We start from the raw sequence: 25177 nt of genomic DNA on the forward strand, positions 1-25177 counted from the left end.
GCCTCTCCCCGCACTCGTGCTCTCTCTGTGTCTCAAATAAATAAAATCTTAAAAAAAAAAAAAAAGAAGAAGAATGGCACATCATCATTTCTGCCACATTCTTCTGGCCAAAGCCAGCCACGTGGCCAGCCCAGATTTGAGGGGTGGGAAATGGACAACACCTCTTGATGAAAAGGAAAGAATCCGTGGCCATTTTTTTCAAGCTCCCACCGAAGCCAGTGTGTGATCAGAAAACAGGAACGCTGCTGGAACCAGGGCAGGGCAGTAGCTTGCTGCCCCTCTCGGCCCCCAGCCCTCACCCCTTGTCATCCTCTTCTCTGGGTACATGGGATTCCACAGTTCTCTCTCTGTCTCTCTCTGCATGTGGGAGCTCAGTGTTTCTCCATCCGCGTGGGAAAAGACTCAATCCCATAACTTCTAAGTCCACAGAATCCCTTCGCCTTGTCCCCAAAACCCCTGGAGAAGGCATCTGATTGTCTCACTTGGGTCAGGTGTCAACTGTGGTCCCATTCCTGTGGCTGGGATGGGGGCCAGGAGGATTCGTACAAGCAGAGTTCGATGGGCTTAGCCCTGTCTGTGGGGGCTCGTTGCCCAGAAAACAGGAGAGGTTTTGCCTTGTAAACTGGACAGACACCCCAAAATGTCTTCTACACATGCAGCTTATTTTTGCTCCTTTTCAAAAAAGAAAAAAAAAATAAACTAGAGCAGAGACGTGGGGGAGGTGGTTACAACCCTCAGAAGTCCATGGCCCATTTGTAAATAAGATTGACCACTTGATTTTGAGCTGTTGGAGAATCCTGGTAGATGGCAGGCTGAGGGGAAAGGAGTATGGATGAAGCTCCGGCGTGGATGCATCTAACATCTGAGGAACATCAGTGCTTTTGTGACCAACAAAAAGCCACCTGTCACGTCATGATGATTAGCAGTAATAGGAGCAGACCTGAGTTCAAACGTTGTCTGCCAAGGGCTGTCTCTGTGTCAGCCCCCATACCACATACCTTAGGTGATTCATGGGTCATATCATCTTCACTGAACCCACTGAGGAAAGGAGAATCCACCCCCATTTTCCTGACAAAGCAGGGGAGGCTCAGAGAGAGGGTAAGTGACTTGCCCAGGGTCACATGGGTAGCAAAAGGTGGAGCTGTTCTCCAAGCCAGGTTGCCTGGCTCTGTTTCCAATCACCGCACTTTCCTGTTGCTCGCTCCTTGTGGCCAGGGCCCCCTTCCCCTACTTTCATGAGCTCCCACCTACTGTATCAGGTAGTGGTCATTTTGCTCGTGTACACAGGATAAAAGTGATGCTCGGAAAGGGCAAGTGACTCACCTGAGGCAACACAACCATGCATGATGCCAACTCGAGTCTACCCAATTCCAAAACACGTGCCTTAGACCAGTGCTGTCCGATAGAAGTCTCTGTGGTAATGGAAATGCTCTATATCTGCACCATCCAATGCATGTGGCTATTGAGCCCTTGCAACGTGGATAGTGTGACTGAGGAACTAAAATTTTTACTTGTTTTTAACTCAATTTAATTTTAATTTATATTGCCACCTGTGGCTAGGGCTATTGTACTGGACAGTGCAACTCTAACTCCTCATTGTTAAAAATAAATAACCCCCCCCCCCAGCACCCATATGTGTAGATCACTGACTCTGGGGTCCTTGCCCTGGTCTGTCCAAGGGTTCAGATTTGCTTGGAAATCCCTAATATCTAACCAGTTCCTTTGTCACCTAAGGCATCCCGCTGCACCCCCTTCTCTCCTCCCTTTTCCCTCCACTGTTAAAGAAGAAGTTAGTCATTTCCTGCTTGCAGGGTGACAAGTTCTTGCAGCACCAAATCTGGCCAGGTCTCAGCAATGACACTGCAACCACCCCCCAAACAAGCTGTCGTCCGGCCAGGCCTGTAGCTAGTCTGTTTCCCTTGCCCGTTGGAAAAACTGAGAATTTTTGTGAAGTCCCTCCCCACTCCTAAAGATAAACTGGGCAAATTTCCTCAAAGAGACCTCCTGACGACCCCTGTTATAAATTCAGTCTGCTGGTGGAACTCTGTCCGAGCACTGTTCTGCTTAATGGCGTTTAACCACATTATGTCGTTAAGTATTTATTGGTGTGAATATTTAATATTTATCCCATCCGCTAGATTGTCAGATCTGCGATAGCAAGATCTGTATCTGTTACATGGTATGTGCTCAACGAACCTTGCTCCAGCAGGCTCACCATGGAAATCAGGTTTTGTGTTGTTTTTTGGGTTTTTGGGGGGGTTTTTTTGGAGAGAGCCAATTTACCAACACCCCACTGAAAAATGGGTGCCCAGAGACTTCATGAAGCCATCCAGCTAGCCCTGTTTAAATACCTCTGGATTCTTTGTACATGAAAGAAGAAACACCCCTCTTTCTTATTTAGGCCACTGTTGCCTTAATTCCGTGGTTCCTTGCAGCCCGTCTAATACCCATGGATACATCTAACCCTAAGATTTACGCAATAAAGTCAAGGATTTAAATGACACTTGGTAAAACAAAGCTTGCATGACTAGGAGGGAGCCTGGACCACACGTAGGTGTGGAGGAATTGGGCCACAGTGAAAATGTGAGCCGAGAACAAGCAAAATCATACCCCAACGTCCCCCCAAGGGGGTGGAAAGTGCTAGTCAAAAGTAGGAGACGCAGGATAAGAAAATTAAGAATCTCACACCTGTTCTTATTCTGTGACTGTGTAGACACCACACACTTTGTATCCAGGTAGAAGACAAAAACAAAGAAAACCTGGAACTTTCCTCCTCTCTCCAGGCATTCCATACATCCCAGGCAGCCATATCGGTTGTCTTGAGGACCACAGGCAGAATCAAAGAAGGAAGAAGTGGAAGAAGGGTGATAGAATTTCTAGCTGTAACCTCTGGCCATAATTCCTCTCCATTTTCACATCCATTTTGCCAGGGTGCATTCCTCCTCAACTACGACTTTTTTTTAAAGATTTTATTTATTTATTTGACAAGAGCACGAGCAGGGGGAGCAGCAGAGGGAGGGAGAGAAGCAGTGGGGCTCAATCCCAGGACCCTGGGATCATGACCTGAGCCGAAGGCAGACGATTAACCGACTGAGCCACCCAGGCGCCCTCAACTACCATTTTTGATAGATTGGAGTGGCTACTCTAAGTCTACTGAGAGTTCTGGAAACCCACCCATGCTCCCCAGGAAGGAGCTGGTATCAAGTGTCAAGACTGATGTTCCCGGGAGCCTGGAATAGAGTGGTGACATCAGTCTCATATTTGTCTCCCATGCTTACCAGCAATGAGTCAGACTCTCTGTCCCCCAGAAGGGGACAAAAAGAACTTACTTCCGGTTCAAGACCTGCCCAAAGTATACCATGATCCACAATTATAGAGGCACAGCAAGATTCCTAGGCTACTTTAACAACATCTTGTTCATTCATTAACCCAACAAATATTTATTGAGGATCTTCTGTGTGACTAGATGCTGGACATGGCCCAGAACAAGACAGACATGGCCTCTTGCCCTCACAGAGTTCAAAGACTCCATCTCCAAAATCCAAAACTCCAGCCCATTCCTTACTGAAGTCCTCAGCCCTCCCTGCTTCCCCCCACCATCTCTTCCCTCTTGGAACACACCCAAACTCTCTTCCTCAAGCTCTCAAGCTTGCACTCTCCCTCTCTCTCTCTCTCTCTCTCTCTCTCATACACATACACACACAACTTTATAAGTAAGTTTCCTCTAAATTCCAGTATTGACAGAAAACATAATTGTATGTGCTAAGGTGGGAAAGAGGACTAACAGACAAATAACAGTCAGATCAAATAATTGCTAAAGCCATTCATTCATTCATTCATGCATTCATTCATCCAACATGCCTTCCTCCGGCCCCTGGTCCATGTAGAGCCCTGTGCTGGGTAGCACTGAGGACCCAGGGCTGACCACAGCAGCTGCAGCCCTGCCCTCCCAGGGCTCACCATCCAGTGGGGGAGACAGAACCATCCCCAGCAGTGACAACCCAGAGTAGTCCAGGCTGGGATGTGGGAGCCCAGAGGGGCCTCCAGATCCAGCCTGGGGGTCCAAGAGGGCTTCCTGGGGAAGGGGTCAGCTGTGCTGGAGAACACATTAAGATGATAAACAAGAGCAACCATGTCCCTAGAAGGTATTATTTATGCTAAAGTGTTTTATTGCATCATTCCTGTTTATTAACCCAAACCCTGGAAAGTGGATGCTATTATTAGGTCCATTTTAGAAATGAGGAAGTTGGGGAGCCTGGGTGGCTCAGTCAGTTAAGTGTTCCACCCTTGATTTCGGCTCAGGTCATAATCTCAGGGTCGTGGGATCAAGCCCTGAGTCTGGGGCTCTGAGCTCAGCGGGGAGTTTGCTTCAGATTCTCTCCCTCTCCCTCTGCCCCTCCCTGCCCCGAGCTCGCTCTCCTCTCTCTCTCTCTCTCTCTCAAATAAATAAATACATCTTTAAAAAAAAATAGAAATGAGGAAATTGAATTCTCACTATCCTGGGCCCTGCCTCCATGGAACTTAGCTTAGGAGGCTCAGGAACACCAGAGGAGAGATTGCTTAGCATGGGGCACCAGGAAGGCTTCTAGGAGGAGGCGCCAGCTCAGTCGTGAACTGAAGTGTGAGTGGCCATTGCCAGGTGGAGAACAGAGGAAACGTGTCCCGGTCTGAAGGTGAGCAAACACAGTTTATTTAGAGGGATGGCAAGGGCTTTGGTCTGGCTGACTTGTAAAGTGGAAGAAGAAGTGACATCATGCTGTCATCGGGGGCCAGGTCGTGTGGGAGCTACAATCCAGACCTTGTCCTTCGTACAACAGAGAGCTGCCTCTCAGAGGGTATGGCTCTGATCAGTCACCACTGGTAGAAGCAGGCTGGGGAGGGCAGGTTTCATATCCTACCTTGGGCTGTGAGAGGCCTGCGGGATTTGAAAGGGAAGAAAGAGGGAACCCCCTTGGGGAGAGGTACCACTACACCCCTGCACCTCAGTGGACGTGGGGGTGGGAGCTGGCCGGAGATGACAGAGAGGAAATGCCCACTCTGGTGGCCAGCCTGTTCTTGGGGAAGGACAGGCAGGGTGGTGGCGGTTTGGGGGTTTCTTTCCATCTTTTTTCCCTCCTAACCTCAGAGTGTAGAAGATGAAAAGTCTGCCCCGGGACACCAAGAATAGTTTCTGCCATTTGTGGAACACCTGAACAAATTTACTTGTTTAACCATATAACTTACTTTCAAATAACTTATTTAATCATCACCACGTGGTTTTTAGATTCCCCTGTTTTACGGATGAGAAGAAAGGAGGCAAGAGAAATGATCCAGGTTGTCGAAGATCACCAGCTACTCCTAATTGGTGAAACCAGAATTTGAAGCAAAAGAGTCACACTCCGGACCCCCACTCCCTCCCCTCCCTTCCCTCTCCATGCTCTCTTTCCCTTCCCCAACTCCTCCCCTCCCTCTTCTCTCCCCTGCCCACTCTTTCTGCCCCCCTCCCTCCCCCTTCCCCCCTACCCAGCCTCCAGTTCCTAGATCAGACCCTTGGGACAAAGCTTCGCATCTGAAATTGTAGAGGCTCCAGTTTACTGCCTTGAGGGTCTCCGGGGAGTAAGCACTGCACCGCAACCCTCTACCTTGCTGGCAAGAGCGCTGGCTAACAATTTGGCAATATCCTCCCAAACCACAAATGTGCATGCTCTTGGACCCAGCCAATCAGCTTCTAGGAATGCGTGGAACTGATTCCGTCCCACAGTCCCACACCGGGCAAATGGCGTGGACGTGGGTACTCGGGGAGCCACCCTCCGCACAGGCAAAGCATTGGAAATACCCAAAAGGCCCATGCACTGAGGACAGGTTCAAAACTGATGGTGTGTTCATGCGCAGGAACACTTTGACTAAAGGAGAGTGGTTTCAAGGAGATCCCAGACCGCCCCCAGGGCTCAGAGGTGGGGAGGGGTTCCAGGAGGGGCTGTCTAGGGAATGGTAGAACATCTTGCCTCAACCCACCCATTCCAACTGGCAACAATCTCCCCCCATCATGCCCTCACTGAGGTTCATCGAGACCTGAAAGAAGACATTTACTTGAATTCAGCGATTTTGATAGCATGGTGCTTTTGGCCTTCCCAAGTATTTATTGACCCAACTTTTTTGGGGGGGGCAAGGGAAGGCTAGGAATACTAGCCACCGAACGCCCTCCCCCTCCCACTGACCCTCCACTCATCCTAGCCCCATCCCTGAGACCCTCCCTTTTCTTGACCCTATCTCTTGCTGCATCCTTAACCTTCACCCCATCCCTGACCCCGGGCTCTGCCTTGACCCCACTTTTGAGCTTCTGAGGGCCTGTATCATTCCCTTTACATGACGTTGTTTAAGACCAGGGCTCTGATGGCTTGTTTTCAGACCGAGGCTCCGTTCCTGTCAAAGAGGAGTCAGATGTCCAGTGGAGAAGAGTATGGGATGAGTATGGGAAGTATGGTGGGCCCCAAATCTGAAGCTCAAACATCAGTGGAGGAGGGGGCAGCCTCTGACCATCCAGAGCTCTGAGAGGAGGCTCCCCATGTGCAGTAGCTGGGGAGCCCTGGAGGAGGGGGAACCCCGGAGAGTGACAGCATGGTCCAGAGGAGGAACAGAGCAGGGGCCACAGGTTCCGGATTCAGAGATAACTCAGCACCCCAGAACGAGAGTGCCAGAAAATTCAGAGATTTCCCAGAGACTAGTGTCTATGTTTCCATTCAGAAATTCACCTACATCCAGGGCGAGAGACACCAGGCATGAGAACCACCCTCCCACAGCCATGCGCCATGAGTGGGCACCAGCTCCAAGTCAAAGACGTCAGTGGGAGACAAAACCCTCCAAACTGACCAAAGCCTAAAAGGGGAACTGTCTAGAAAGATAGAGGGATGTCACAGAACAAGGGTCAGAGCTGCTAGGGGGTGCTGGTGGGGACCATAGCCAGAATGGGCACAGCTGGGGAGCAGGCAGTCTCCCAAGCTCTGTGTCTGAGTACTTGGCGCTCTGGGTCTCTCTGTCACCTCTCAATTCTCTCACATCTCACTCTCTCTATGCTTGTCTTCCTCTCCTCTCTTGGTCCCTCATACGCATCTCTTTCTTTGTATCTGTTTCTCTCTCTCTCCCTACCTCCCAGTCACTGCCTCTGAGTGTCTCTATTTCCCTCTCTCTCTCTCTTTCCCTCCATCTCTCTCTCATCCTTCTCTCTGTTGTATGTGGCTTTAGGACCATCATCACCAGACAGGATGGTGTTCTCTGCATTAATCTGTTAACATCTGTTTCCCTCCAGTAGAAAGTGGGCTTCACAGAGGCAGAGATTTTCGTCTGTGTTATTTTCTGCTGCCTTCCCTGTGCCCGGAATAGTGCCTGGTTCAATAAATTTATGTTGAATGGAGAATGGGTGAATCATCATTCTCACCAACATTATTATTCAGTGATAACCTGTAAAAACATTGATACTAGTTGTTATTGTTACAGTTACTGTCTATTGAGTACAAACTGTAATACCTGGAATTGGGCGAAGCAGTTACTTGCTTAAGCCTTACAAACCCTCCTGTGAGGAGAGTACTGTTATCATGTCCATTTCTCCGAGGAGGAAAGCGAGGGGAAGCAATTTGCCCAGCATGGGCCCAGGCCTTGTCTGCCTTCAGAGTCCAGAGGGTTTAGGCCTGTTGGTTAAGAACTCGGGATCTGCAGATGCCTGGGTGGCCCAGTCAGTTAGGCGCCTGTCCTCGGCTCAGGTCATGATCCCAGGGTCCTGGGATGCAGTCCCACATCGGGATCCCTGCTCGGCGGGAAGCCTGCTTCTCCCTCTTCCTGCAGCTCCCCCTATTGTGCTCTCTCTCTCTGACAAACAAATAAATTAAGTTAAAAAAAGGGGGGGGGGGCGCCTGGGTGGCTCAGTCGTTAAGCGTCTGCCTTCGGCTCAGGTCATGATCCCAGGGTCCTGGGATCGAGTCCCGCATCAGGCTCCCTGCTCGGTGGGGAGTCTGCTTCTCCCTCTCCTTCTGCCTCTGCTTGTGTGCTCTCTCTCTCCTACTCTGTCAAATAAATAAATAAAATCTTAAAAAAAAAAAAAAAAAGAACTCTGGGATCTGTCCTGATTGTAGGTTGGAATGTCAGCTGTGGCACTTAGCCGCCTTGATCTTTAAAAAGTGAAGTCAGTCAGAGAAAGACAAACACCAAATTATTTCACTTAGGTGGAATTTAAGAAACAACGCAGGTAGCGGGGAGGGAAGCGACAGGCTCTTAAATACAGAGAAGGAACTGGGGGCTGTCAGAGGGGAGGTGGGTGGAGGGGGGATGGGGAAAACAGGTGAGGGGGCTTAAGAGTACACTTGTCGCGGTGAGCACCAAGAAATGTCGAGAAGTGTTGAATCCCTATACTGTACACCTGAAATTAATACAACACTGTGCTTGTTTACACGTCACGGAGAAAGAAGAAAGCCCCCGCCAGCTCCCCGGGAGCCTGGGTGGGTCTCTCGGGCGGCGGCGGCGCGCAGGCGCGGAGGCAGCCCCGCCCCGCCCCGCCCACTCCCCGGCCCTCTCCCCCGCCCTGCCGGGTCTGGTGGTGAAAATCGGAGAACTCACGCGCCTGTTCGCTACCGCGCTGGGCTGCCGCGGATTCTAGGCTGCAGCTCCCAGGAGGCGGCGGCGGCGGCCGAGGGAGAACGAGCCCAGCAGACCAGGGAGGAGGCTCGCCGGGAGCGGCGACCCAGCCGCCGGAGGAACCGAGTATGGTGTGGCCGCCGCTGCTGTGGCTGATTCTGCTGTCGCTGCTCTGGGTGACCGCGGAAGCCGGTGAGTGACACCCCCTTCCCCCCCCACCCCCCCGCGGCGCGGCGGCCGCTGCTCCCCCTCTCCCTCCGCACTTGCGGGATGGTCGGCCTCCCCCGGGGCTGGAGGAACGAACGGGGCGGGGGCTCAGCCTCGCAGAAAGCTGCCAGAGTTCCTTACAGGAGAGCCATTAGTAGGAAAGTCCTAGCCCACAGCCGAGAATGAATGACTCATGCCCAGACACCTCACCTCCGGCTCCTGCTCGCTGTGGCCAGACCAGAACAGGCTGTGCCCGCTGACCTCGTCAGAGAATGCTTCCAGGGCCTGGGTCAAGAGGGCGGGGCACACAACCCGTTCCCCCTTCTGACCCCAAATGTATGGTTCTAAGAGCATGGCCATTCATTCCTTCATGCATGCGTGCGTTCATCCCACACTCGTTTACTGAGCGCTTACGGGGTGTGTCGGGCAGTGTTCCAGGCCCTGGGGATACAGCTCTGAAGTCAGACGGCCCTGGTTTCAAGTGAGCTTTTGGCATTTAATACCTGTGTGAGCTCAGGAGAGTTTCCTAAGCTCTCTGTTTCCCTAAAATGTGTTGCGGATGGTGGGGGGAGGTGGGGTGGAGATTCTACCTACCTTGTAAGACTGTCTTGGGAGGATGCTGAGCAAAGTCGGATGCACTCAGTAAGAACAATAATGATAATGATAATTCCTATGAACATTATTAATACTGAATGCAGACTTGGGGAAGCCACAGTCGCTCATCTCATCGTTTCCCAAAAGGTGATTCCAAGAACACCAAGCACTTCTCCAGAAAAGAGGGGCCTGAGGCTTGAGGAGTTCACGGAATCTCAAGGAGATTCCCAGTATGAGTCCCACTGTAACCTCCGTTTACAGATGAGGAGACTGAGGCACAGAGAAGGGAAGCGACTTGCCCAAGGCACCAGCAAGAAGTAGCAGGTCCAGTGAGTGAACCAAAATAGTAGACAGAGCCCCCTCTACCAGGACAGGAGAGCCTGGTGCCCAGGAGCCAGGGCGCAGGGTAGACCTAGGCAAGTGGCTTGACCCTCAGAGGTGCGCTTGACCTCTCTGTCCAGTGGGATGAAAATATGAGTGCACATCTCATGGGGCCGTGGAGAGGGTTGCAGGAGGCCACTTGTAAGGAAGCAGCTCAGTGTCTGGCACAGAGAAGGACCTGAGTGTGGCCGTTAAACTTCACCCAATGTCATCTTCATGGCAACCTTGCCAGGGAGGAGACCTGCCATCTGGTGGATGAAAGCACCAGAGAAGGAGCCCCACATGCCTAGGGCCACGCAGCACATCAGTGGCAGAGTGAGCATTCAGACCCACGCTAGCATGCTCACCACTCCCCGATTGCCTGTGTCCAAACCCTGCCTCCTCCACACAGCACGCTCCTAGCACCCCTGCCCGTTACCTCCCAGCTTCCTCTTCCTCATAACACAGTAATATTCACCTTGACAGTCATTAGCACACGCTAATCCTCTACGTAGATTTCATTGCCTGGTCCACCCAGCAACCCTATTATGCTGTAACCACCCGCAGTTTACAGATGGCAAAGCTGAGACTCAGAGGAGTGAAACCACCTACAGCCAGACTCAAGCTGCTGAGTAGCAGTACGGGGGTTCAAATAACTTACCTCCTTCCCACCTTCTCCACTATCTTTATTATTAATAATAAGAATGGATAGCATTGTGTTTATTTATAGCAGTAAGAGCCAGGACATATTGAGGACCTACTATGTGCTGAGGCCTGAGGCTGAAAGATTTTAATATGGAGCCTGGTGGGTTAGAGGTCAGGACTCCTGAGTGCAGACCGCAGGGTTCAAATCCCTCTTCTGCCATTTACCCTGTCTGTGACCTGGAGCAAACAACCGGCAAACAACCCTCCGCCTTGGTCTCCCCATCTATAAAGTGGAGCTGATGGTAGGGCTTGCTTCAAGGAGCTGTTTAAGGACTAAATGCTGGGAAATGTGTGAAGCACTCAGAACAGCCTGTAAGTGTTAACTGTTATTAGTCCCGCGTTACAAACTAGGAAAAAGAATCAGAGAGGTTAAGTAACCTGCCTGAAGCCTCACAGCAGAGGTCGGAAGGGATCCAAAATCCTTGGGTTATAATCGCCTCCCTTCTTGTGCCAGGATCCCCTACAAACCTTCTCCCAATCGGGGTCCATGCATCATCATCATCATCATACCATAGTTCATGGATCCTAAGACTTAGAATTTCTGCCCCTTTTCCCGCCCCTCAGTCGGAGGTGCTGTAACAGTGGTATTGGTGACACTGGGCTGATGAAAACGTTCTGGAACTAGATAGTGGTGATAGTTACATACACAACGTAATGCCACGGAACTGTGCACTTTAAAATGGTTTAAATGGCAGATTCAAATTTTTAACCACAGTATTGACCACAATTTAAAGCAGCAATGGGGAAATACGGTAATCACAGCGCAGCCAAGCTGCGCGGACGAGGACGGGTAGCAGCAGCCCCGGTCCAGCCCCGGAAGGGCCTCCCGGGCGCCCCTCGGCATCCAGACCCGCGTTTCCCCGCAGGGCCCGGGACGGTCGGCGTGGTGGCACCCGCGCAGATGCGCGGCCTCCTGGGCGACACGGTCGAGCTGCCCTGCAAACTGCAGCCGCTGGAGCACGAGGTGCACGTGACGCAGGTGACGTGGACACGGCGGGATGCGGCGGGGGACGACCTCAACGTGGCGGTCTTCCACCCCACACAGGGCCCCAGCTTCCCCGAGCCCGGCCGGTTGGAGTTTGTGGCCGCCAGGCCGGGCGAGGAGCTGCGGGACGGGTCCCTGGCCCTGCGGGGCTTGCGCGCCGAGGATGAAGCCAACTACACCTGCCGCTTCGCCATGTTCCCCGAGGGCAGCAGGAGCGCCCGCATCTGGCTCCGCGTGCTCGGTGAGCAGGGGAGTGGGGACAGAAGAGAGCTGCGGGGGGTGGGGTGGGGTGGGGCCGGGCCGCTGGGGGAGGAGGAGGCGCAGGGATGGAGCGGGGAGATTCTGTGGGGACAAAAGGAGGAGATGGGGCAATGATAGCGGCGGAAGGGGCTGGAGGCTAGGAAGAGAGTTGGGATCCTGGAGAGTAGGGTTAAGATCTTTTAGACTGAGGGCGGAGCATGGGGCGGGGGTGGCGGGTTGAAGGGGGGAACAGGGAGAATCCTCCCCGGGGCCTGGGAAGCACGGAGGCCAGGGTTTGCCTCCCAAGGTGGCTACCACCAGCTTGGCAAATGCTTTCATCTCAGATTCTCCTTTCCTCGCCTGTAAAATACGGTTAGTAACACGAGTGCTGCCCTCAGAAAGCTATCCCGAGGGTCTCGGGAGTTTATCCAGCTGAACCTTAGAACAGGGGCCCCTGTGAGCTCCTGATGGCTGTCAATCATTGTTACTCCCTTTGGTGAGGAAGGGAGAGTTGAAATACACAGACGGGAAGGAGGCCGATTCTGACACCCAGCAGAGGAGGCTTTCCCCAGCAGGGGCCCAAATGCCCTCCCAGGTATTGTCATGGACGCATGGTTCATGTTCCTGAGAAGAACATTTCCCCTTTGAAATTAAGTCTCTGTGAAGTGGAGATCCCTCTGAGGATTAGTAAGAGTTGACTCACCGTTCTGTGTTCGAGTGGGTGCCTGGAACTGATCCAGGCCCTTACAGGACTGACTCCCCTGTGAAGTGCTTGGAATGGTGCCCACAGCACCCAGCCAGAGGCAGCACTTGTCATTTCAGCAAATCTGGGACTTCAGGTCTTCGGGATGAGAGTAACACAGAACCAGTGACTGGCCCCGGGAGGACCAGCTCCCGGCATCTAGCCTCACGGGCGCCCTGGGCTGGATTGGAGGAGGCTGGGCTGACTTTCCTGTTAGTGGGGCCTCTGCGGAGGACGGAGCGGGGGAATGAAGGATGGCAGCTCGCCGTGGCTTCAAAGCTGTTTTGGTGGCTCTCAGTGGCCCACTTCACACTGAAAGTGCAGCTGTCCCAGGTGCGGGGGGAGCTCTTAAAAGGTTACATGGTACTTCCGTCGTGGTTAGATGTGTGACCAGGACCACCCAAGAGAGCAAGCAAGACCAATTGGAAAGGTGGAAAAAATTGCAGTTTGAGATCTCTGCAGCTGAGATATCATCTTCTCTGGCTGCTGCCAGAAATTTAGTAGAGCAGAGGGGCACCTGGGTGGCTTAGTTGGTGGAGCGACCGACTCTTTATTTTGGCTCAGGTCATGCTCTCAGGGTCGTGAGATCGAGCCCAGCGTCGGGCTCCATGCTGGGCATGGAACCTGCTTGGGATTCTCTCTTTCTCTCAGCCCCTGCCCCATCCCTGCTCAAGCCCTCACTCATGCCCATTCTCTCTTTCTCTCTCAGAAAAAAAAAAAAATTTTAGTAGAGCAGAAACAGGTTGGACCCATGCTACTAGGAGATGATCAGACACTACCTGATTTCAAAGGAATATGAACAAGTCATCCTAATGCTGTGGCCAGAGGATTGGCACCAGAACAATTTCATTATCAAAATCTGAATCAAGCATTCTGGTTACTCCTGGACGGGGCACCTCTGTTAACAATCTACCCAGCCAGTTAGTACAAGAGCAGAGAGGGTCTAGCCCTGGGGCCTGGACCGTTCCTGACTGCTTTAGAGTAGGCCACAGACACCAAGACCACCAGAGCGGGAGAACCAGAACAAACGTCCTTTTTGGAGGCATCGTGGGGCGCTGGCCGTGAACCTGAGGAGACCATCATGATAGGAGATATCGGTGGGGCTCAGAATGTCAGCGTTCCGGGTATCTTAGGAACAACTGGGAAATATGGAGCAGCAGAGGAAAAAAAATTAATCTACCTCCTTACTTTGTGAGAGCTTCCCTTGGACTGTAGGCCACATTCTGGAGCATCTACCATGATCCCTTAGGTGAATCAGAAGCAGCTGCAAACACAGCTTTTCATGTCTGGAATGAATCCCTCCCCAATTCCTTGCCAACATAGATAGACCTGGACCAACCCTCCTCTACTGTACATTAATTAGGAAGAAAGGTGTTGAATGGCAGCCAGTCCTTAAGCCTTGCCTATGTCTTTTGTTTTATTTTTGTGAAAGATGATGAGACCCAAAGAAAGGGAAAGCTGAGATTTTATGCCATGCCTTTTAAAATATTCATCAGTTAGGCAGGGCTGGGAGGGAGCATCTACCCCAGAGAGTCAAGTTCTCTGCTGCCTCCTCGCTGGTACACTGTGAATAAAATTGAATGGCGTTTTGCAAATTATAAAATAATGTGTTGAAAAGCGCGTTTGGCTGTAGTTTTAATACTGAGTTCAGCTTTGAAATCCCTCAGACGTGCCGAGTGAAGTACAAGTCAGGAAAAACAAGATAAATTGACCTTAAGCCCAAGTGATCAAGTGAATTTGCTTTAACAGATGTGGAAAACTAGATAACCTACTAGATTATTCCCAGCGCCTGTGATTTCTTTTTCTCTTCATTAGCCAGAGATGACTAATTTAAGTTTAGAAGCTGATTTTAACTTAAAATTTCCATGAAGAACCTATTCATTGCAGATGTCTATTATACTGTGTAACCATTGTTTTGGAAATTTTATGTAAAATTAAAACTACCAGGATTTTACCCCCCCCCCCAGAAAAACCCCACAACCAGTGAGTCAAATTTAAGAGAAATCTCCAGTCCATAATGACAGTACACTAACAAGTAATAATGAGGAAGGAACCAAGCGGAGCCCCAGGTTTGGGAATCACCAGAAGAATGAAGAAGAGATGGTTACACGATGCGTTTGGAGTCAGACCTCGTGTGAAAGCCCAGCTCTGTCCCAAAGAACTGTGTGACCTCAAGCCTGCCTCCCCTTCTCAACTTCCAGACCTCCTCTCCTCCATGAAGCCCTCCTTCATCACTCCCCCAACACTGGGGCACCCCTTCTGGGCTCCCCCATCCCAGCCTTGCCCGCTTTGGGTTGCCACTTTCTGGGGAAATCTGTCTTCCCCTTGGATTGTATACCCTCTGACGGCAGGGCTGGGGCTGCTTCGGGCATTGCTGGGTCCCCGACATTGCCCATCCTCCAGCCAGGCAATGTATTCAATTCCCAATAATAATAATAATAGCATTTACTGAGCACTTCTTATGCGCCAAGTACCATTTTAGGAGCTTTAGCTGCCTATTCTCATTGCCTGGGATCCTATCATTATCTTCCATCCATTGACAGACAAAGAAACTGAGCGCGGACGTGCCCAAAGCCACCCAACGGCTCAGGGACAGAGCTGGGATTTGAACCCGGCCCTCCGGGCTGCCCCGTTCTGCTGCTGCGCTGTTTGTTGAAAGACTGCAGGCGGGGACTGACCGATCCCTTTTGCTCCTGTCCACAGCCCAGCCGGAGAACAAGGCTGAGACCCAGGAGGTCCCGCTCAGCCCGCTCAGCCCAGAGCCTGTGCCTGTGGCCCGCTGCGTCTCCAGTGAGGGTCGCCCGCCCGCCCGGATCTCCTGGTCACACCTGGATGGGAAGGCCAATGAGAGCCAGGTGCCAGGACACCTGCCCGGCACGTTCACCGTCATCAGCCTCTTAACCCTAACACCCTCAAGCCAGACAGATGGCAAGACTGTCACCTGCACAGTGGAACATGAGAGCTTCAAGGAGCCCGTCCCTCTGAGCGTGACTCTCGCCGTGCCTTGTGAGTGCACCCCAATGTGAGCAAGGACGAGGACCACTCCCCGACTGTCTCCACCCCCACCCCCACATTGTCTCCATGGGGCCCCCTTGGACCACAAATACTGTCCTTCATTGTCTGTACCAGCTTCTGAGGCCACAGTCAATGCTGTAGCCCGGCTTGTCTCCCCTGGCCCTCCTGGCCTCTGTCTACACTGACACCCCACACTGTCTCTCCCGGCTCCCTTGAACATGGCCTACACACACTGCCTCCACCTGCTTCCCTAGGCAGCTGTCTACACTGGCCTTGCCCACATCGCTACGCTGTTTCCTGCATTGTCTACAACTCCCTTGTCCATTTGCTACACTGCCTCACCATCGTCTACACTGGGTGTCTGAATATTGCCTCCTGGGCAGTTGCTACACTGATTCCCTCTGGCACTGTCTACCCTGGACACACTCAACGTTGCCACTGGGTCTGAGGGAGGAGGGGATCAACACTGGCTCCTCTCCGTAAAAAAACACTCTGTCTCATTGGCCTTCCCTGTGAGGACCTTGGAAAGTGTTCCCTGTCGATCACATTTGGGATGGATCGACAGCAGCTGAAGCAGGGCCATCCAGGGTTCTTCCCAGCAGGACTCGTCAGAGTCTGGAATATGGTCCTGTGTGTTATGGGTGTCTAAAAGGCCTTTTCTAAGAGGACACCCATGGCATGCCAGGACCTGGCTACCCAGAAAAATGACTAGAGAGAAACAGGTCCCCAGAAGCCTTCTCAGCACCCTGCTACCTCCCACCATGCCGAGGACTTCTGGCCTTCTGTTCTCTGGGGGAATCCATTGCCCCAGACTCCTCATGGGCCTCTCTGTCTTGGGCTGTTCCTGAAAACCCGTTGAGGCCTTTTCTCATTATGACATGATCCCACGTATCTTCAGGCCCCTGTGAAGGGTCCCTGTCTCTGAGCCTGTGTGTCTGTTTCCTCCAGACCCCCCTGAGGTCTCCATCTCCGGCTATGATGACAACTGGTACCTCGGCCACAGCGAGGCCACCCTGAGCTGTGACGTTCGCAGCAAACCGGAGCCCACAGGCTATGACTGGAGCACGTGAGTCCTGGGTGGTCCCGGACTCCCGGGTCTGAGGGAGGAGGGGGCTGGGGGCCTGGACCCCTGGGTCTGAGGGAGGAGGGGGCTGGGGGCCTGGACCCCTGGGTCTGAGGGAGGAGGCATCTGGGGACCAGAACCCCTGGGTCTGAGGGAGGAGGGGACTGGGGGGCCTGGACCCCTGGGTCTGAGGGAGGAGGGGCTGGGGGCCTGGACCCCTGGGTCTGAGGGAGGAGGGGCTGGGGACCAGGACCCCTGGGTCTGAGGGAGGAGGGGCTGGGGACCAGGACCCCTGGGTCTGAGGGAGGAGGGGGCTGGGGCTCTGGACCCCTGGGTCTGAGGGAGGAGGGGCTGGGGGCCTGGACCCCTGGGTCTGAGGGAGGAGGGGCTGGGGGCCTGGACCCCTGGGTCTGAGGGAGGAGGGGCTGGGGGCCTGGACCCCTGGGTCTGAGGGAGGAGGGGCTGGGGGCCTGGACCCCTGGGTCTGAGGGAGGAGGGGCTGGGGGCCCAGACTCTTGGGTCTGAGGGAGGAGACAGGTACAAGAAAGTGAAAAGAGAGAAGTCGACTTTAGGCCCCAGTAAAATTTCTGTCTTGTATGCACAGTTTATGAGGAGGTTTAGTTCAGGTTCACCGTCACACCTGCTCTTTTCGGTTGTCTGCTGTGTGCGGGTCGGTGGTCACCTCCTCCCGTGTGACCCCCACACTCCGGGCACAGGCAGCACCATCAGCGTGCCTGGGGTCGAGGATAAGTTGGGCCCCAGTAGGGACCGCTCTGCACGGGCCCCACTGCCACAAGGGCACCCAAGTGGCTCCCCATTGATCCTCTTAACCTCTGAGCTGTGCCACCTCCACCTCCTCGGTCACCTCACGTAACCCACTCAGTCACTTCCGACGGAGCAGGTGCTGTCCCCATTCTCTAGATGAGGAAGCTGAGGCGCAGAGCACTCAGATTTCCTCAAATTCATAGCAAGACTAGGCTGAAGAGTGGGGAAAGAAAAAGGCAAAGGGATTGATTGATTTACATAATTCGTATCAGGCTTTTGTTCTTATTACACAATAACGTGTGGCCATTGTAGAAACTTAAGACAATCCAGTTATAAGCAAGAAGAAGAAAATAAGACAAAGTCAGGTGTCCAGAAATACCCACCGTTACCCTTTGTTATATACCCCTCACACCTTTTATTCTCTACGCTTCTCAACAAAAACTGCCGTAGGCACCGTTTTGAAACTTTGCCTTGGTCTCAGGATCGCCTTCCCGCATCACAGCACGTAGGTCCCCACCCCCATTTCCCCCAACAGTTCGTCAGGGGAATCTGTAGACGTACAGAAAGGATGTAAGACTTTCCCAGCGAGCACTCAAGAACCCACCCCGTGGATTCTCCTGCTCACCTTTTACTGGATTTGCCCAGTCGCGTCCATCAGTCCGTCCCTCTCCCCATCCATCTGTCTTCTACCTGTTATGCACGTCAGAGTCCCCACAGCCCCCTTTTTGGTGCTGCTGGGATCCCATTCCATCCGATGCGCGTGCCATCAGTTACTTAACTAACCCCGGACGTGGGATACGGGGCTCGCTCGTCCCCGCTTGCAACCACGCAGATGCCACGGTGGCGCCCATCCCCCACCGGCCACCCCTGTGGATAGCCACAGCCGTGTCTCTACAGTCAGTCAAAGGAATCGCGGTCAAAGGTTTTCCAGTGGCGTTTGGCAGACGCCTCTCCTTGTCCTGCCTCAAAGCACCGTGATCCAGGCTCGTGCGCCACAGGGCTGGGTTTCCGTGCCGGCTCTGCAGGATGCCCAGAATCCCATGCTTGCGTCTTCTCTGTCCACTAAACCGAAGCGTTTTTGACTGTGTGCTGTGTGCCAGATCGCACGGGCCAACGTGCCCCGGTAAATAAAACAGACCAAGTTCCCTCCCCTCCTGGTGCTTCCACTCTAGTGGGAGAGGGAAACAAGAAACAAAACAACGCTGTGAAGTCCATGGTGCGTCAGATGGGGATAAAGGGATAAAGGCTGCGGAAGAGGTAAAGCAGAGGGTGGGGACGCGTTGCAGTTAAAATCAGGTGGCCAAGAAAGGTGTCGCTAAGGTGACGTCTGAGCAGAGGCCTGAAGGAAGGGAGGATGAGCTGGGTGCGTACCCAGGGGAAGAGCATTCCAGGCAGAGGGAACAGCATGTGCAGAGACCCTGAGGTGGGAGCCTAACTGGAGTGTTCGAAGATCAACAAGGAGGTCACCGTGGACACAGAGGAGAGGGGAGAGTCACAGGCTGTGGTTGGTGGTATCTGCAGCCAGCGCATGGGGTCTGTGGCTGCGTAAGCACTTTGGGTTTACGCTGAGTGAGGCGGGAGCCACGGGAGGGCTCTGAACAGTGAAGGGATGTGAACAAGTTAGTTCTAACAAGATCTCTCCAGCCGCTGCATGCGGGAACAGAGGGGGGTGTGGGGTGGTGTGGAGGCAGGGAGCCCTGTGAGAAGGTGGCCGCAGAGGCCCAGGAGCAGGGGGATCAGCCCGGGGTGGTGGCCGGGGAGGCCTTGCAGAGCGGTCAGAGTCTGGAGAGGTTTTGGAGTTGGGGTGGATGGCACCTGCTGATAAGTGGGATGTGGGTATGAGAGGAAGAGTCGGGAAATTCCAGGGTTGCTCTCAGCTGAGATCGGAGATGGCATGAGTGTACAGTGAGAGTTCACACCTGCCGCTTCCTCCCCCATCTGTCTCTCCCAGGACCAAGGGGCCCCTGCCACCCTCTGCTGTGGCCCACGGCTCTCGACTCCTGATCCAGACCGTGGACGAGTCCATCAACACGACGTTCATCTGCCGTGTCACCAACGCCCTAGGGACTGGCCAGGCAGAACTGACCATCCTGGTCAGAGGTGAGGAGCCCCTTGGGTGGCAAGAATAGAGGGACCGAAGGAGGAGGTCACAGCAGGATTCCCTCTGAGGGAGGAGTTAGGAGGTGGTCCCTGGTTAAGGGAGTCCTCAGACACAAGAATGCTTTCTGATTCCCATCCTTCCCCTAAGCCCCCTCATGAAAGGACCAGTGGAGTCAGCTCTACTCTCTGTTAACTCACCATCTATACCATTGGAACTATTGTACAGCCCCCTGGATACACCCCCTCTGCAAACCCAGGCTTGGGTAGCTGTGTGAGGCTTGTCCCCAGGGACTCAGAAAGGCCTTTCCAAGCATCTGAGGCAGGAGTCTCTATCAACTGCAAATGATAGAAGCACAACTCAAAATAATCTAAGCAAAAAACGGGACTTTATTGAAAATGCACCTTCAGGTAGGGTTGGATCCAGATGCTCCAGCCATGAAACCCAGGAACTTCCCTTTCCATCTCTTGTCTCTGCTTTTCTCTGTGTTCTCAGGGAGGTGAGATGTCCCTCGGCAGTTACAGCCTCCCGTCTTACCTGTTTAGTAATCCCAGGGGAAAGAATACACCACTTTCATTAGCTCTAGCCAAAGTCCCAGGGCTGAGTGTCATTGGCTTAGCTGGGGTCCCGGCACCCCCGTGAATCTATCACAACAGCCAAGGAGAATAGAATGCTCTGATCGGCCAGCCCTGGGTCAAAGTCCCATCCTAGGAACCAGAGGGTAGAGTCAAGTCCTCCTGAACCGTGACCAGGAGAGGCCGAGCGGTAACTTCCTTAAAGGATGAGGAGTCATGTTTTGGGGGCAGGTGAAGACCCCAGGAGCCTCTGAACCTAACCCTGCTTCCTTCTTCTCTTCCAGAAGAACCTCCCAACCAGACGCTACAACAAGGCTTGTCCACCGAGAACATCATTATCCTGACTGTGGGAGTCGTGGTTGGTCTGGCCTTCCTGGGGTTCCTGATTTATTTCCGGCTATTCCGACGCCCCCGTGAGTCCCTCCTCTTTGGCATATCTCCTGCCTGTCGGCCATGAATGAGCATCACCACAGCCGCCATGCTTGGCCACCTACTATGATCTAGACTCAGCCCCAAGTACGGCAGCCTCCCGCTGAATCCTCAGTACCGTGAGCTTCCCCCATCTGACACAGGAGGACACCAAGTTCAGAGACTCCTGTTCATTGGATCGTTGATTCCTTTTTACAAATGTTTAGGGAGGAGGGGCCGCAGCTGGCGCCCTGATCCCAGCTCTTAAGGGCCTGATGCTCTTGACTGAAGGGCTCCGCACAGGCGGTTCCCCTGCCTGGACCACCCTCCCCACAGCTCCTTCTGGTGAAGCCCTTTGGCTTCGTAAGAAGAGCTGCAGAAGAACTACGTTTTGCAGAGGACTTTCTGCGAGGCCGAGTGCCGAGCCCCGCTGTATAGATGAGGAAATGTTTGCTTGGAAAGAGGAGGTCTGCCAGTGGGAGGGCAGTTCTGTGGACTACAAAGCTCGTTCCCTCAGCCACTAAACCAAACTGCCTCCTCATGTCCCAGCGGGAGGCCGCCTCCTCCAGGAAGCCCTCCCCGATTTCCCAGAGTGAGCCAAGCACCTGCTCTGGGCTTCCCAGCCCCAGCCCTTGCCCACTCTGGGACATGCCACTGTGTGGGGGCTCACCTGTCTCTCCAGTGAACTGTGATCCCCAGGAGGACAGAGCTAGAACTGTCATGGTCACAGCTATGTCCCCAGCCCCGCCTACCACTTGAGGAAGTGCCAAGCCTGGCAGCTCCGGAGCCAGACTGCCTGTGTCTGGGCCCGCATTCTACTGCTTTATTTTGTCATCAAGGGCAAATGACCTAATCTCTTTGACTCAGTTTCCTCCTCTGTGAAATGGGAGTAAACATTCCTGATCGTGCAGGTGAAGCAGTTAGTGCAGCATTTGGCACATCGTAGGCCACGCAGTAGGTGCATGTAGGCTCAGATTACTGTTGTCGCCAGTATGATCACCATGGTTAATAGGAGCTCCGTGAGAACAGGGATTCGGGGCTGTTTCGCTCGCAGCTATATGTCCAGCACCTAGAATGCACCTGGCGCAAAGTAGACATTTCCTATTTGCTGAATAAATCCCTGTTTGATGGTTGAGGAAACTGAGGCACAAAGTGTCAGTTGCCCGAGGTCACACAGCTCCTCAAGGACAGAGCTGGGATTTGAAACCTTCTATCAGGTTCCAGAACCCATGCAGAATAAATAAATATTCATTTATACTTGATAACTGCATGAATAGCTGGATGAGGCACGTACCCCCGTCCTGTTTTACAAATAACCACTGTGGAGAGTGGCTCCCCCATGTCAATAGCAGAGCTGGGACTGAGAATTCAAGGGGCTCTGCCACCCACATGTGTCCTCTCGCCATGCTGTCCAGCACTGTCATTCCTTTCTGACAACTTCTCCTCCTCTTTCCCTAGGTCGGAACCAACACAGCTCTTCTGCTAATGGCGTAAGTGTGGTGGTGGGGCTGAGGAGGGTGTGGGGGTCTGCACGAACCCCAGTCTAATTGCATGGACATTCCCAAGGAGGGGACAGTCATCTCTGGGCACCTGCATCGCGTAGTCAAAAGCCAGCACGGTATCAGGAGCCGGGTCCCGGATCTTTTCTCCCGATGCCTTGAGCCGCACTTCCCGACCTTTCCTGCTGGGCAGACTCCCCTGAAAAGTTTGCTTTAAAAATGCAGCTTCCCAGGCCCTGCCCCGTGAGCATCTGGTCTGGTGGGTCTGTGCTGGGGCCTGGGGATCTGCATTTCCATAGGTGCCCCTTCCCCTCCCCACTCATGACCACACCTTAAGAAATGCTGCCCCAATCACTTCTTGGCCTTTTGGCTAAGATCAACTGAGGAGGCGCTGCCCTGACTTCCAGGGAGAGGGGAGGGGACAGGCCTGCACGCTGGGCTCCAGTGGGCAGATTCTCTTTGGAAGGGCCCTGAGGCTAAAGTCTGAATATCTGCCTTCTAGAATGCCTCCTATATGGCTGTGGACGTCAATGACAGATCTACCCAGGATCCACTGACAGAGAGCACAAGGTGACAGCGTCAGGACTGTTGGAGAGAGACACTGGCTGGGATGGACCTGGACCTCGCAGCTGGCCCCTGGCCCCAGGGGACAAAGTCTCCCTCCGAAGAGACTGGCCACCCTTCTCATGCCAGACCTCAAGAATGTCCCCTCCGCCCTGCATTGCAGTGGCAGGTGCAAGTTCAAGTGCCCCCATGACCCCTCTCAGGTGCAGTCATGTGCTGGAAGGAATCGCAGCACTCAGGAAAGCCGTTGTGCTCACGGTTACGGTTTATTACAATGAACAGATGAGGTTAAGGTGAAAAGCCTTAACCTGTTAAAAGCCACATGGGGCACCATCCGGGAGAGTCCCGCCACCAGCTATCAGTTACACAGACAGTGCTGATTTCTCCCAGCAATGATTGTGACAGCACACAGAGTCTCACTAACCAGAGACGCTCACCTGAGCCTTGGTTTCCAGGTGGGGCCCCACAGACTATTCCAACTGCCAGAGAATTTTTGTAAGAATTTGATTTTCTGGCCTTGAGCTTCTAAATCTATGTATCCGTGGCATCCCTGTGGTGACAAGAAAGAGCCACCGACCCTTGTCCAGAAGAGAACCCGAGGCTGGAGCTCAGCTGCTCAGGACTGTTCAAGGAGCAGGAAAAATGGTGGACATGAACTTGAAGGATGTGAGGTCCTGGCACCTTCTGCCAAGACTCAGGTCCCGGAAGAGCATCTGTAGCCAGCGTGCTGAGCTTGGCAGGACCCCGGAGAATGGGAGCCAGTCACCCACCAAGGAAAGCAAAGTGTCAAAAACCAGGAAGAAGAGGTCCTGGGGGAGCAGAAGCCACAGCTGTGCAAGACAATGGACAGCCCTCAGACCAGGGAGGATACAGCCTAAGGTTCCGGAAGCAGAGCTGCTCAGATGCAATGGACCCGTTTCCTTTATAACAGACTCTGATCTCAGGATCAGGCACCAGAATTCCTCTTACAGCAAGACCCATCTGTTGGGGAAGTACTTGGCAGGAAATAAGACCATGGGCCAGGATGCTAAACTAGAGCATGAGGCATGAGCTGCTGTGCAAGAGGAAACAAGTCCTTGGGATCTGTTCTGGACAGAAGGGAGAGTGTGAACAGAGAAGAATGGGAGGAGTGAGGGGCAATGGTGTGGCAAGGCCCATCAGGGTCCACAGTGTCAGGGAGATGCTGCTACATAAACCCTTGTCCATCCCCAGCCACAAATACTTTATTAAACTTAATTTATTATACCTTGAGTGGCTGTGTGCAAGGGAGGGCTTTTGTAGGAATTGGGGAGGGGCTGAGTTTTGTGTGGATTTCCAGCATGTGGGACAGAACCAGAGGTGTGGGAGCAAGAACGTGAATCGGGGGGGGGGGCGGGTGTGCCTGGGTGGCTCAGCCAGTTAAGTGACTGAGTCTTGATCTCAGCTCAGGTCTTGATCTCAGGGTCATGAGTTCAAGCCCCACACTGGGCATGGAGCCCACTTAGAAAAAGGCAGAAGAAGACCCCAGGGACGTGAGCCCCCAGGTTTCTCAGATGCCCTGGGGAGAGCTCATCTTATTTCTCTCTTAATATTTTTAACTAGGTCCTATATAAACATCCCCAAATCCAAAGTTATAAAAAGCATCAGGGGTCCACTTTGAGTTAATTTGCGCATAGAGAATAAGGTGAGGGTCCAGCTTCATTCTTTTGCTTACGGATATCCAGTTTTGCACAACCTTGTGAATGTGATTAAGGCCACAAAACTGTACACTTAAAAATGCCAGAAATGGCCAATTTTTGTCATCTCTATTTTCCCACAATTTTTAAAAATAATGTAACATACCAAAAACCACCAAATAGTACATCTTATTTTTTAAAAGATCTTATTTATTTATTTATTTGACAGCGCACAAGCAGGGGGAGCAGCAGGGAGTGGGAGAGGGAGAAGCAGTCTCCCCGCTGAGCAGGGAGCCCGATGCGGGACTCGATCCCAGACCCTGGGATCAGGACCTGAGCCGAAGGCAGACGTCCAACCAACTAAGCCACCCACGCGCCCCCCGAATAGTACATTTTAGAGGGGGAGTTATGTCACCACAAGCTTAGTGGCTTCAGACACAAAATTCTCTTACAGCTCTGGAGGTCAGAAGTCCAGAGTCTTACCGGGCTAAAATCAAGGTGTCAGCAGGGCTGGTTCCTCTGGAGGCTCCGGGCGAGAATCCGTTCCCTGCCTTTCCAGCTTCTAGAGGTGCTGCCAGCATTCCTTAGCATACAGCCCATCACGTGCCTTTCCTCCTCCTGCTCCCTCCTCCCTCCTTCCTCCTCTGACGTCCTTGCCTCCCTCTTCCCTTTAAAGAACCCTGTGATTACACCGGGCCCACTCGGGTCATCCAGAATAAGCTCCCCATCTCAAGGTCCTGAACTTAATCACACCTGCAAAGTCCTTTCGCCATATAAGTGAACATATCTACCACTCCCACCAGGATAACCATGGCATTGCTTGTCAGGTGAGGTTATTGCACAGAGAACAAATATATGTTCTTTTTTCCATACTAGGTAACATCTCGGACACACCGTTCTGCACCTTACTTTTATTACTAGGGTTTCTGGAAATTCTGAGAGAGTGTCTTCTGTCTTTTTACAAAAAGCCACATAGTGGGGCGCCTGGGTGGCTCAGTCAGTTAAGTGTCTGCCTTCAGCTCAGGTCATGATCCCAGGATCCTGGGATCGAGTCCTGCATCGGGCCCCCTGCTCATTGAGGAGTTTTTCTTCTCCCTC

At 52.9% G+C, this 25177-nt stretch overlaps 1 protein-coding gene, 1 long non-coding RNA gene and 1 pseudogene across 2 annotated transcripts; 2 read left to right on the forward strand and 1 right to left on the reverse strand.

Annotated features, from left to right (window-relative positions):
* Positions 1 to 4674: 4674 nt before the first annotated feature.
* LOC144380327 (uncharacterized) lies at positions 4675 to 8635 on the reverse strand. The gene is made up of 3 exons (XR_013444420.1): positions 8587 to 8635; positions 5224 to 5337; positions 4675 to 4915 (listed from the first exon to the last, which is right to left on the reverse strand). It is a non-coding gene; the product is annotated as an uncharacterized LOC144380327 (long non-coding RNA).
* Positions 8560 to 23669, forward strand: PVR (PVR cell adhesion molecule). The gene is made up of 8 exons (XM_078063735.1): positions 8560 to 8796; positions 11337 to 11696; positions 15141 to 15443; positions 16401 to 16518; positions 19232 to 19380; positions 20238 to 20366; positions 21820 to 21851; positions 22363 to 23669. The coding sequence occupies exons 1-8, from the start codon at positions 8733 to 8735 to the stop codon at positions 22432 to 22434; spliced, it is 1227 nt and encodes a 408-aa protein (XP_077919861.1). The 5' UTR covers positions 8560 to 8732; the 3' UTR covers positions 22435 to 23669.
* Positions 13153 to 14043, forward strand: LOC118536650 (haloacid dehalogenase-like hydrolase domain-containing protein 2 pseudogene; annotated as a pseudogene).
* Positions 23670 to 25177: the final 1508 nt, after the last annotated feature.

Source organism: Halichoerus grypus, chromosome 15 (assembly GCF_964656455.1).
Source record: "Halichoerus grypus chromosome 15, mHalGry1.hap1.1, whole genome shotgun sequence".
NCBI lineage: Eukaryota > Metazoa > Chordata > Mammalia > Carnivora > Phocidae > Halichoerus > Halichoerus grypus.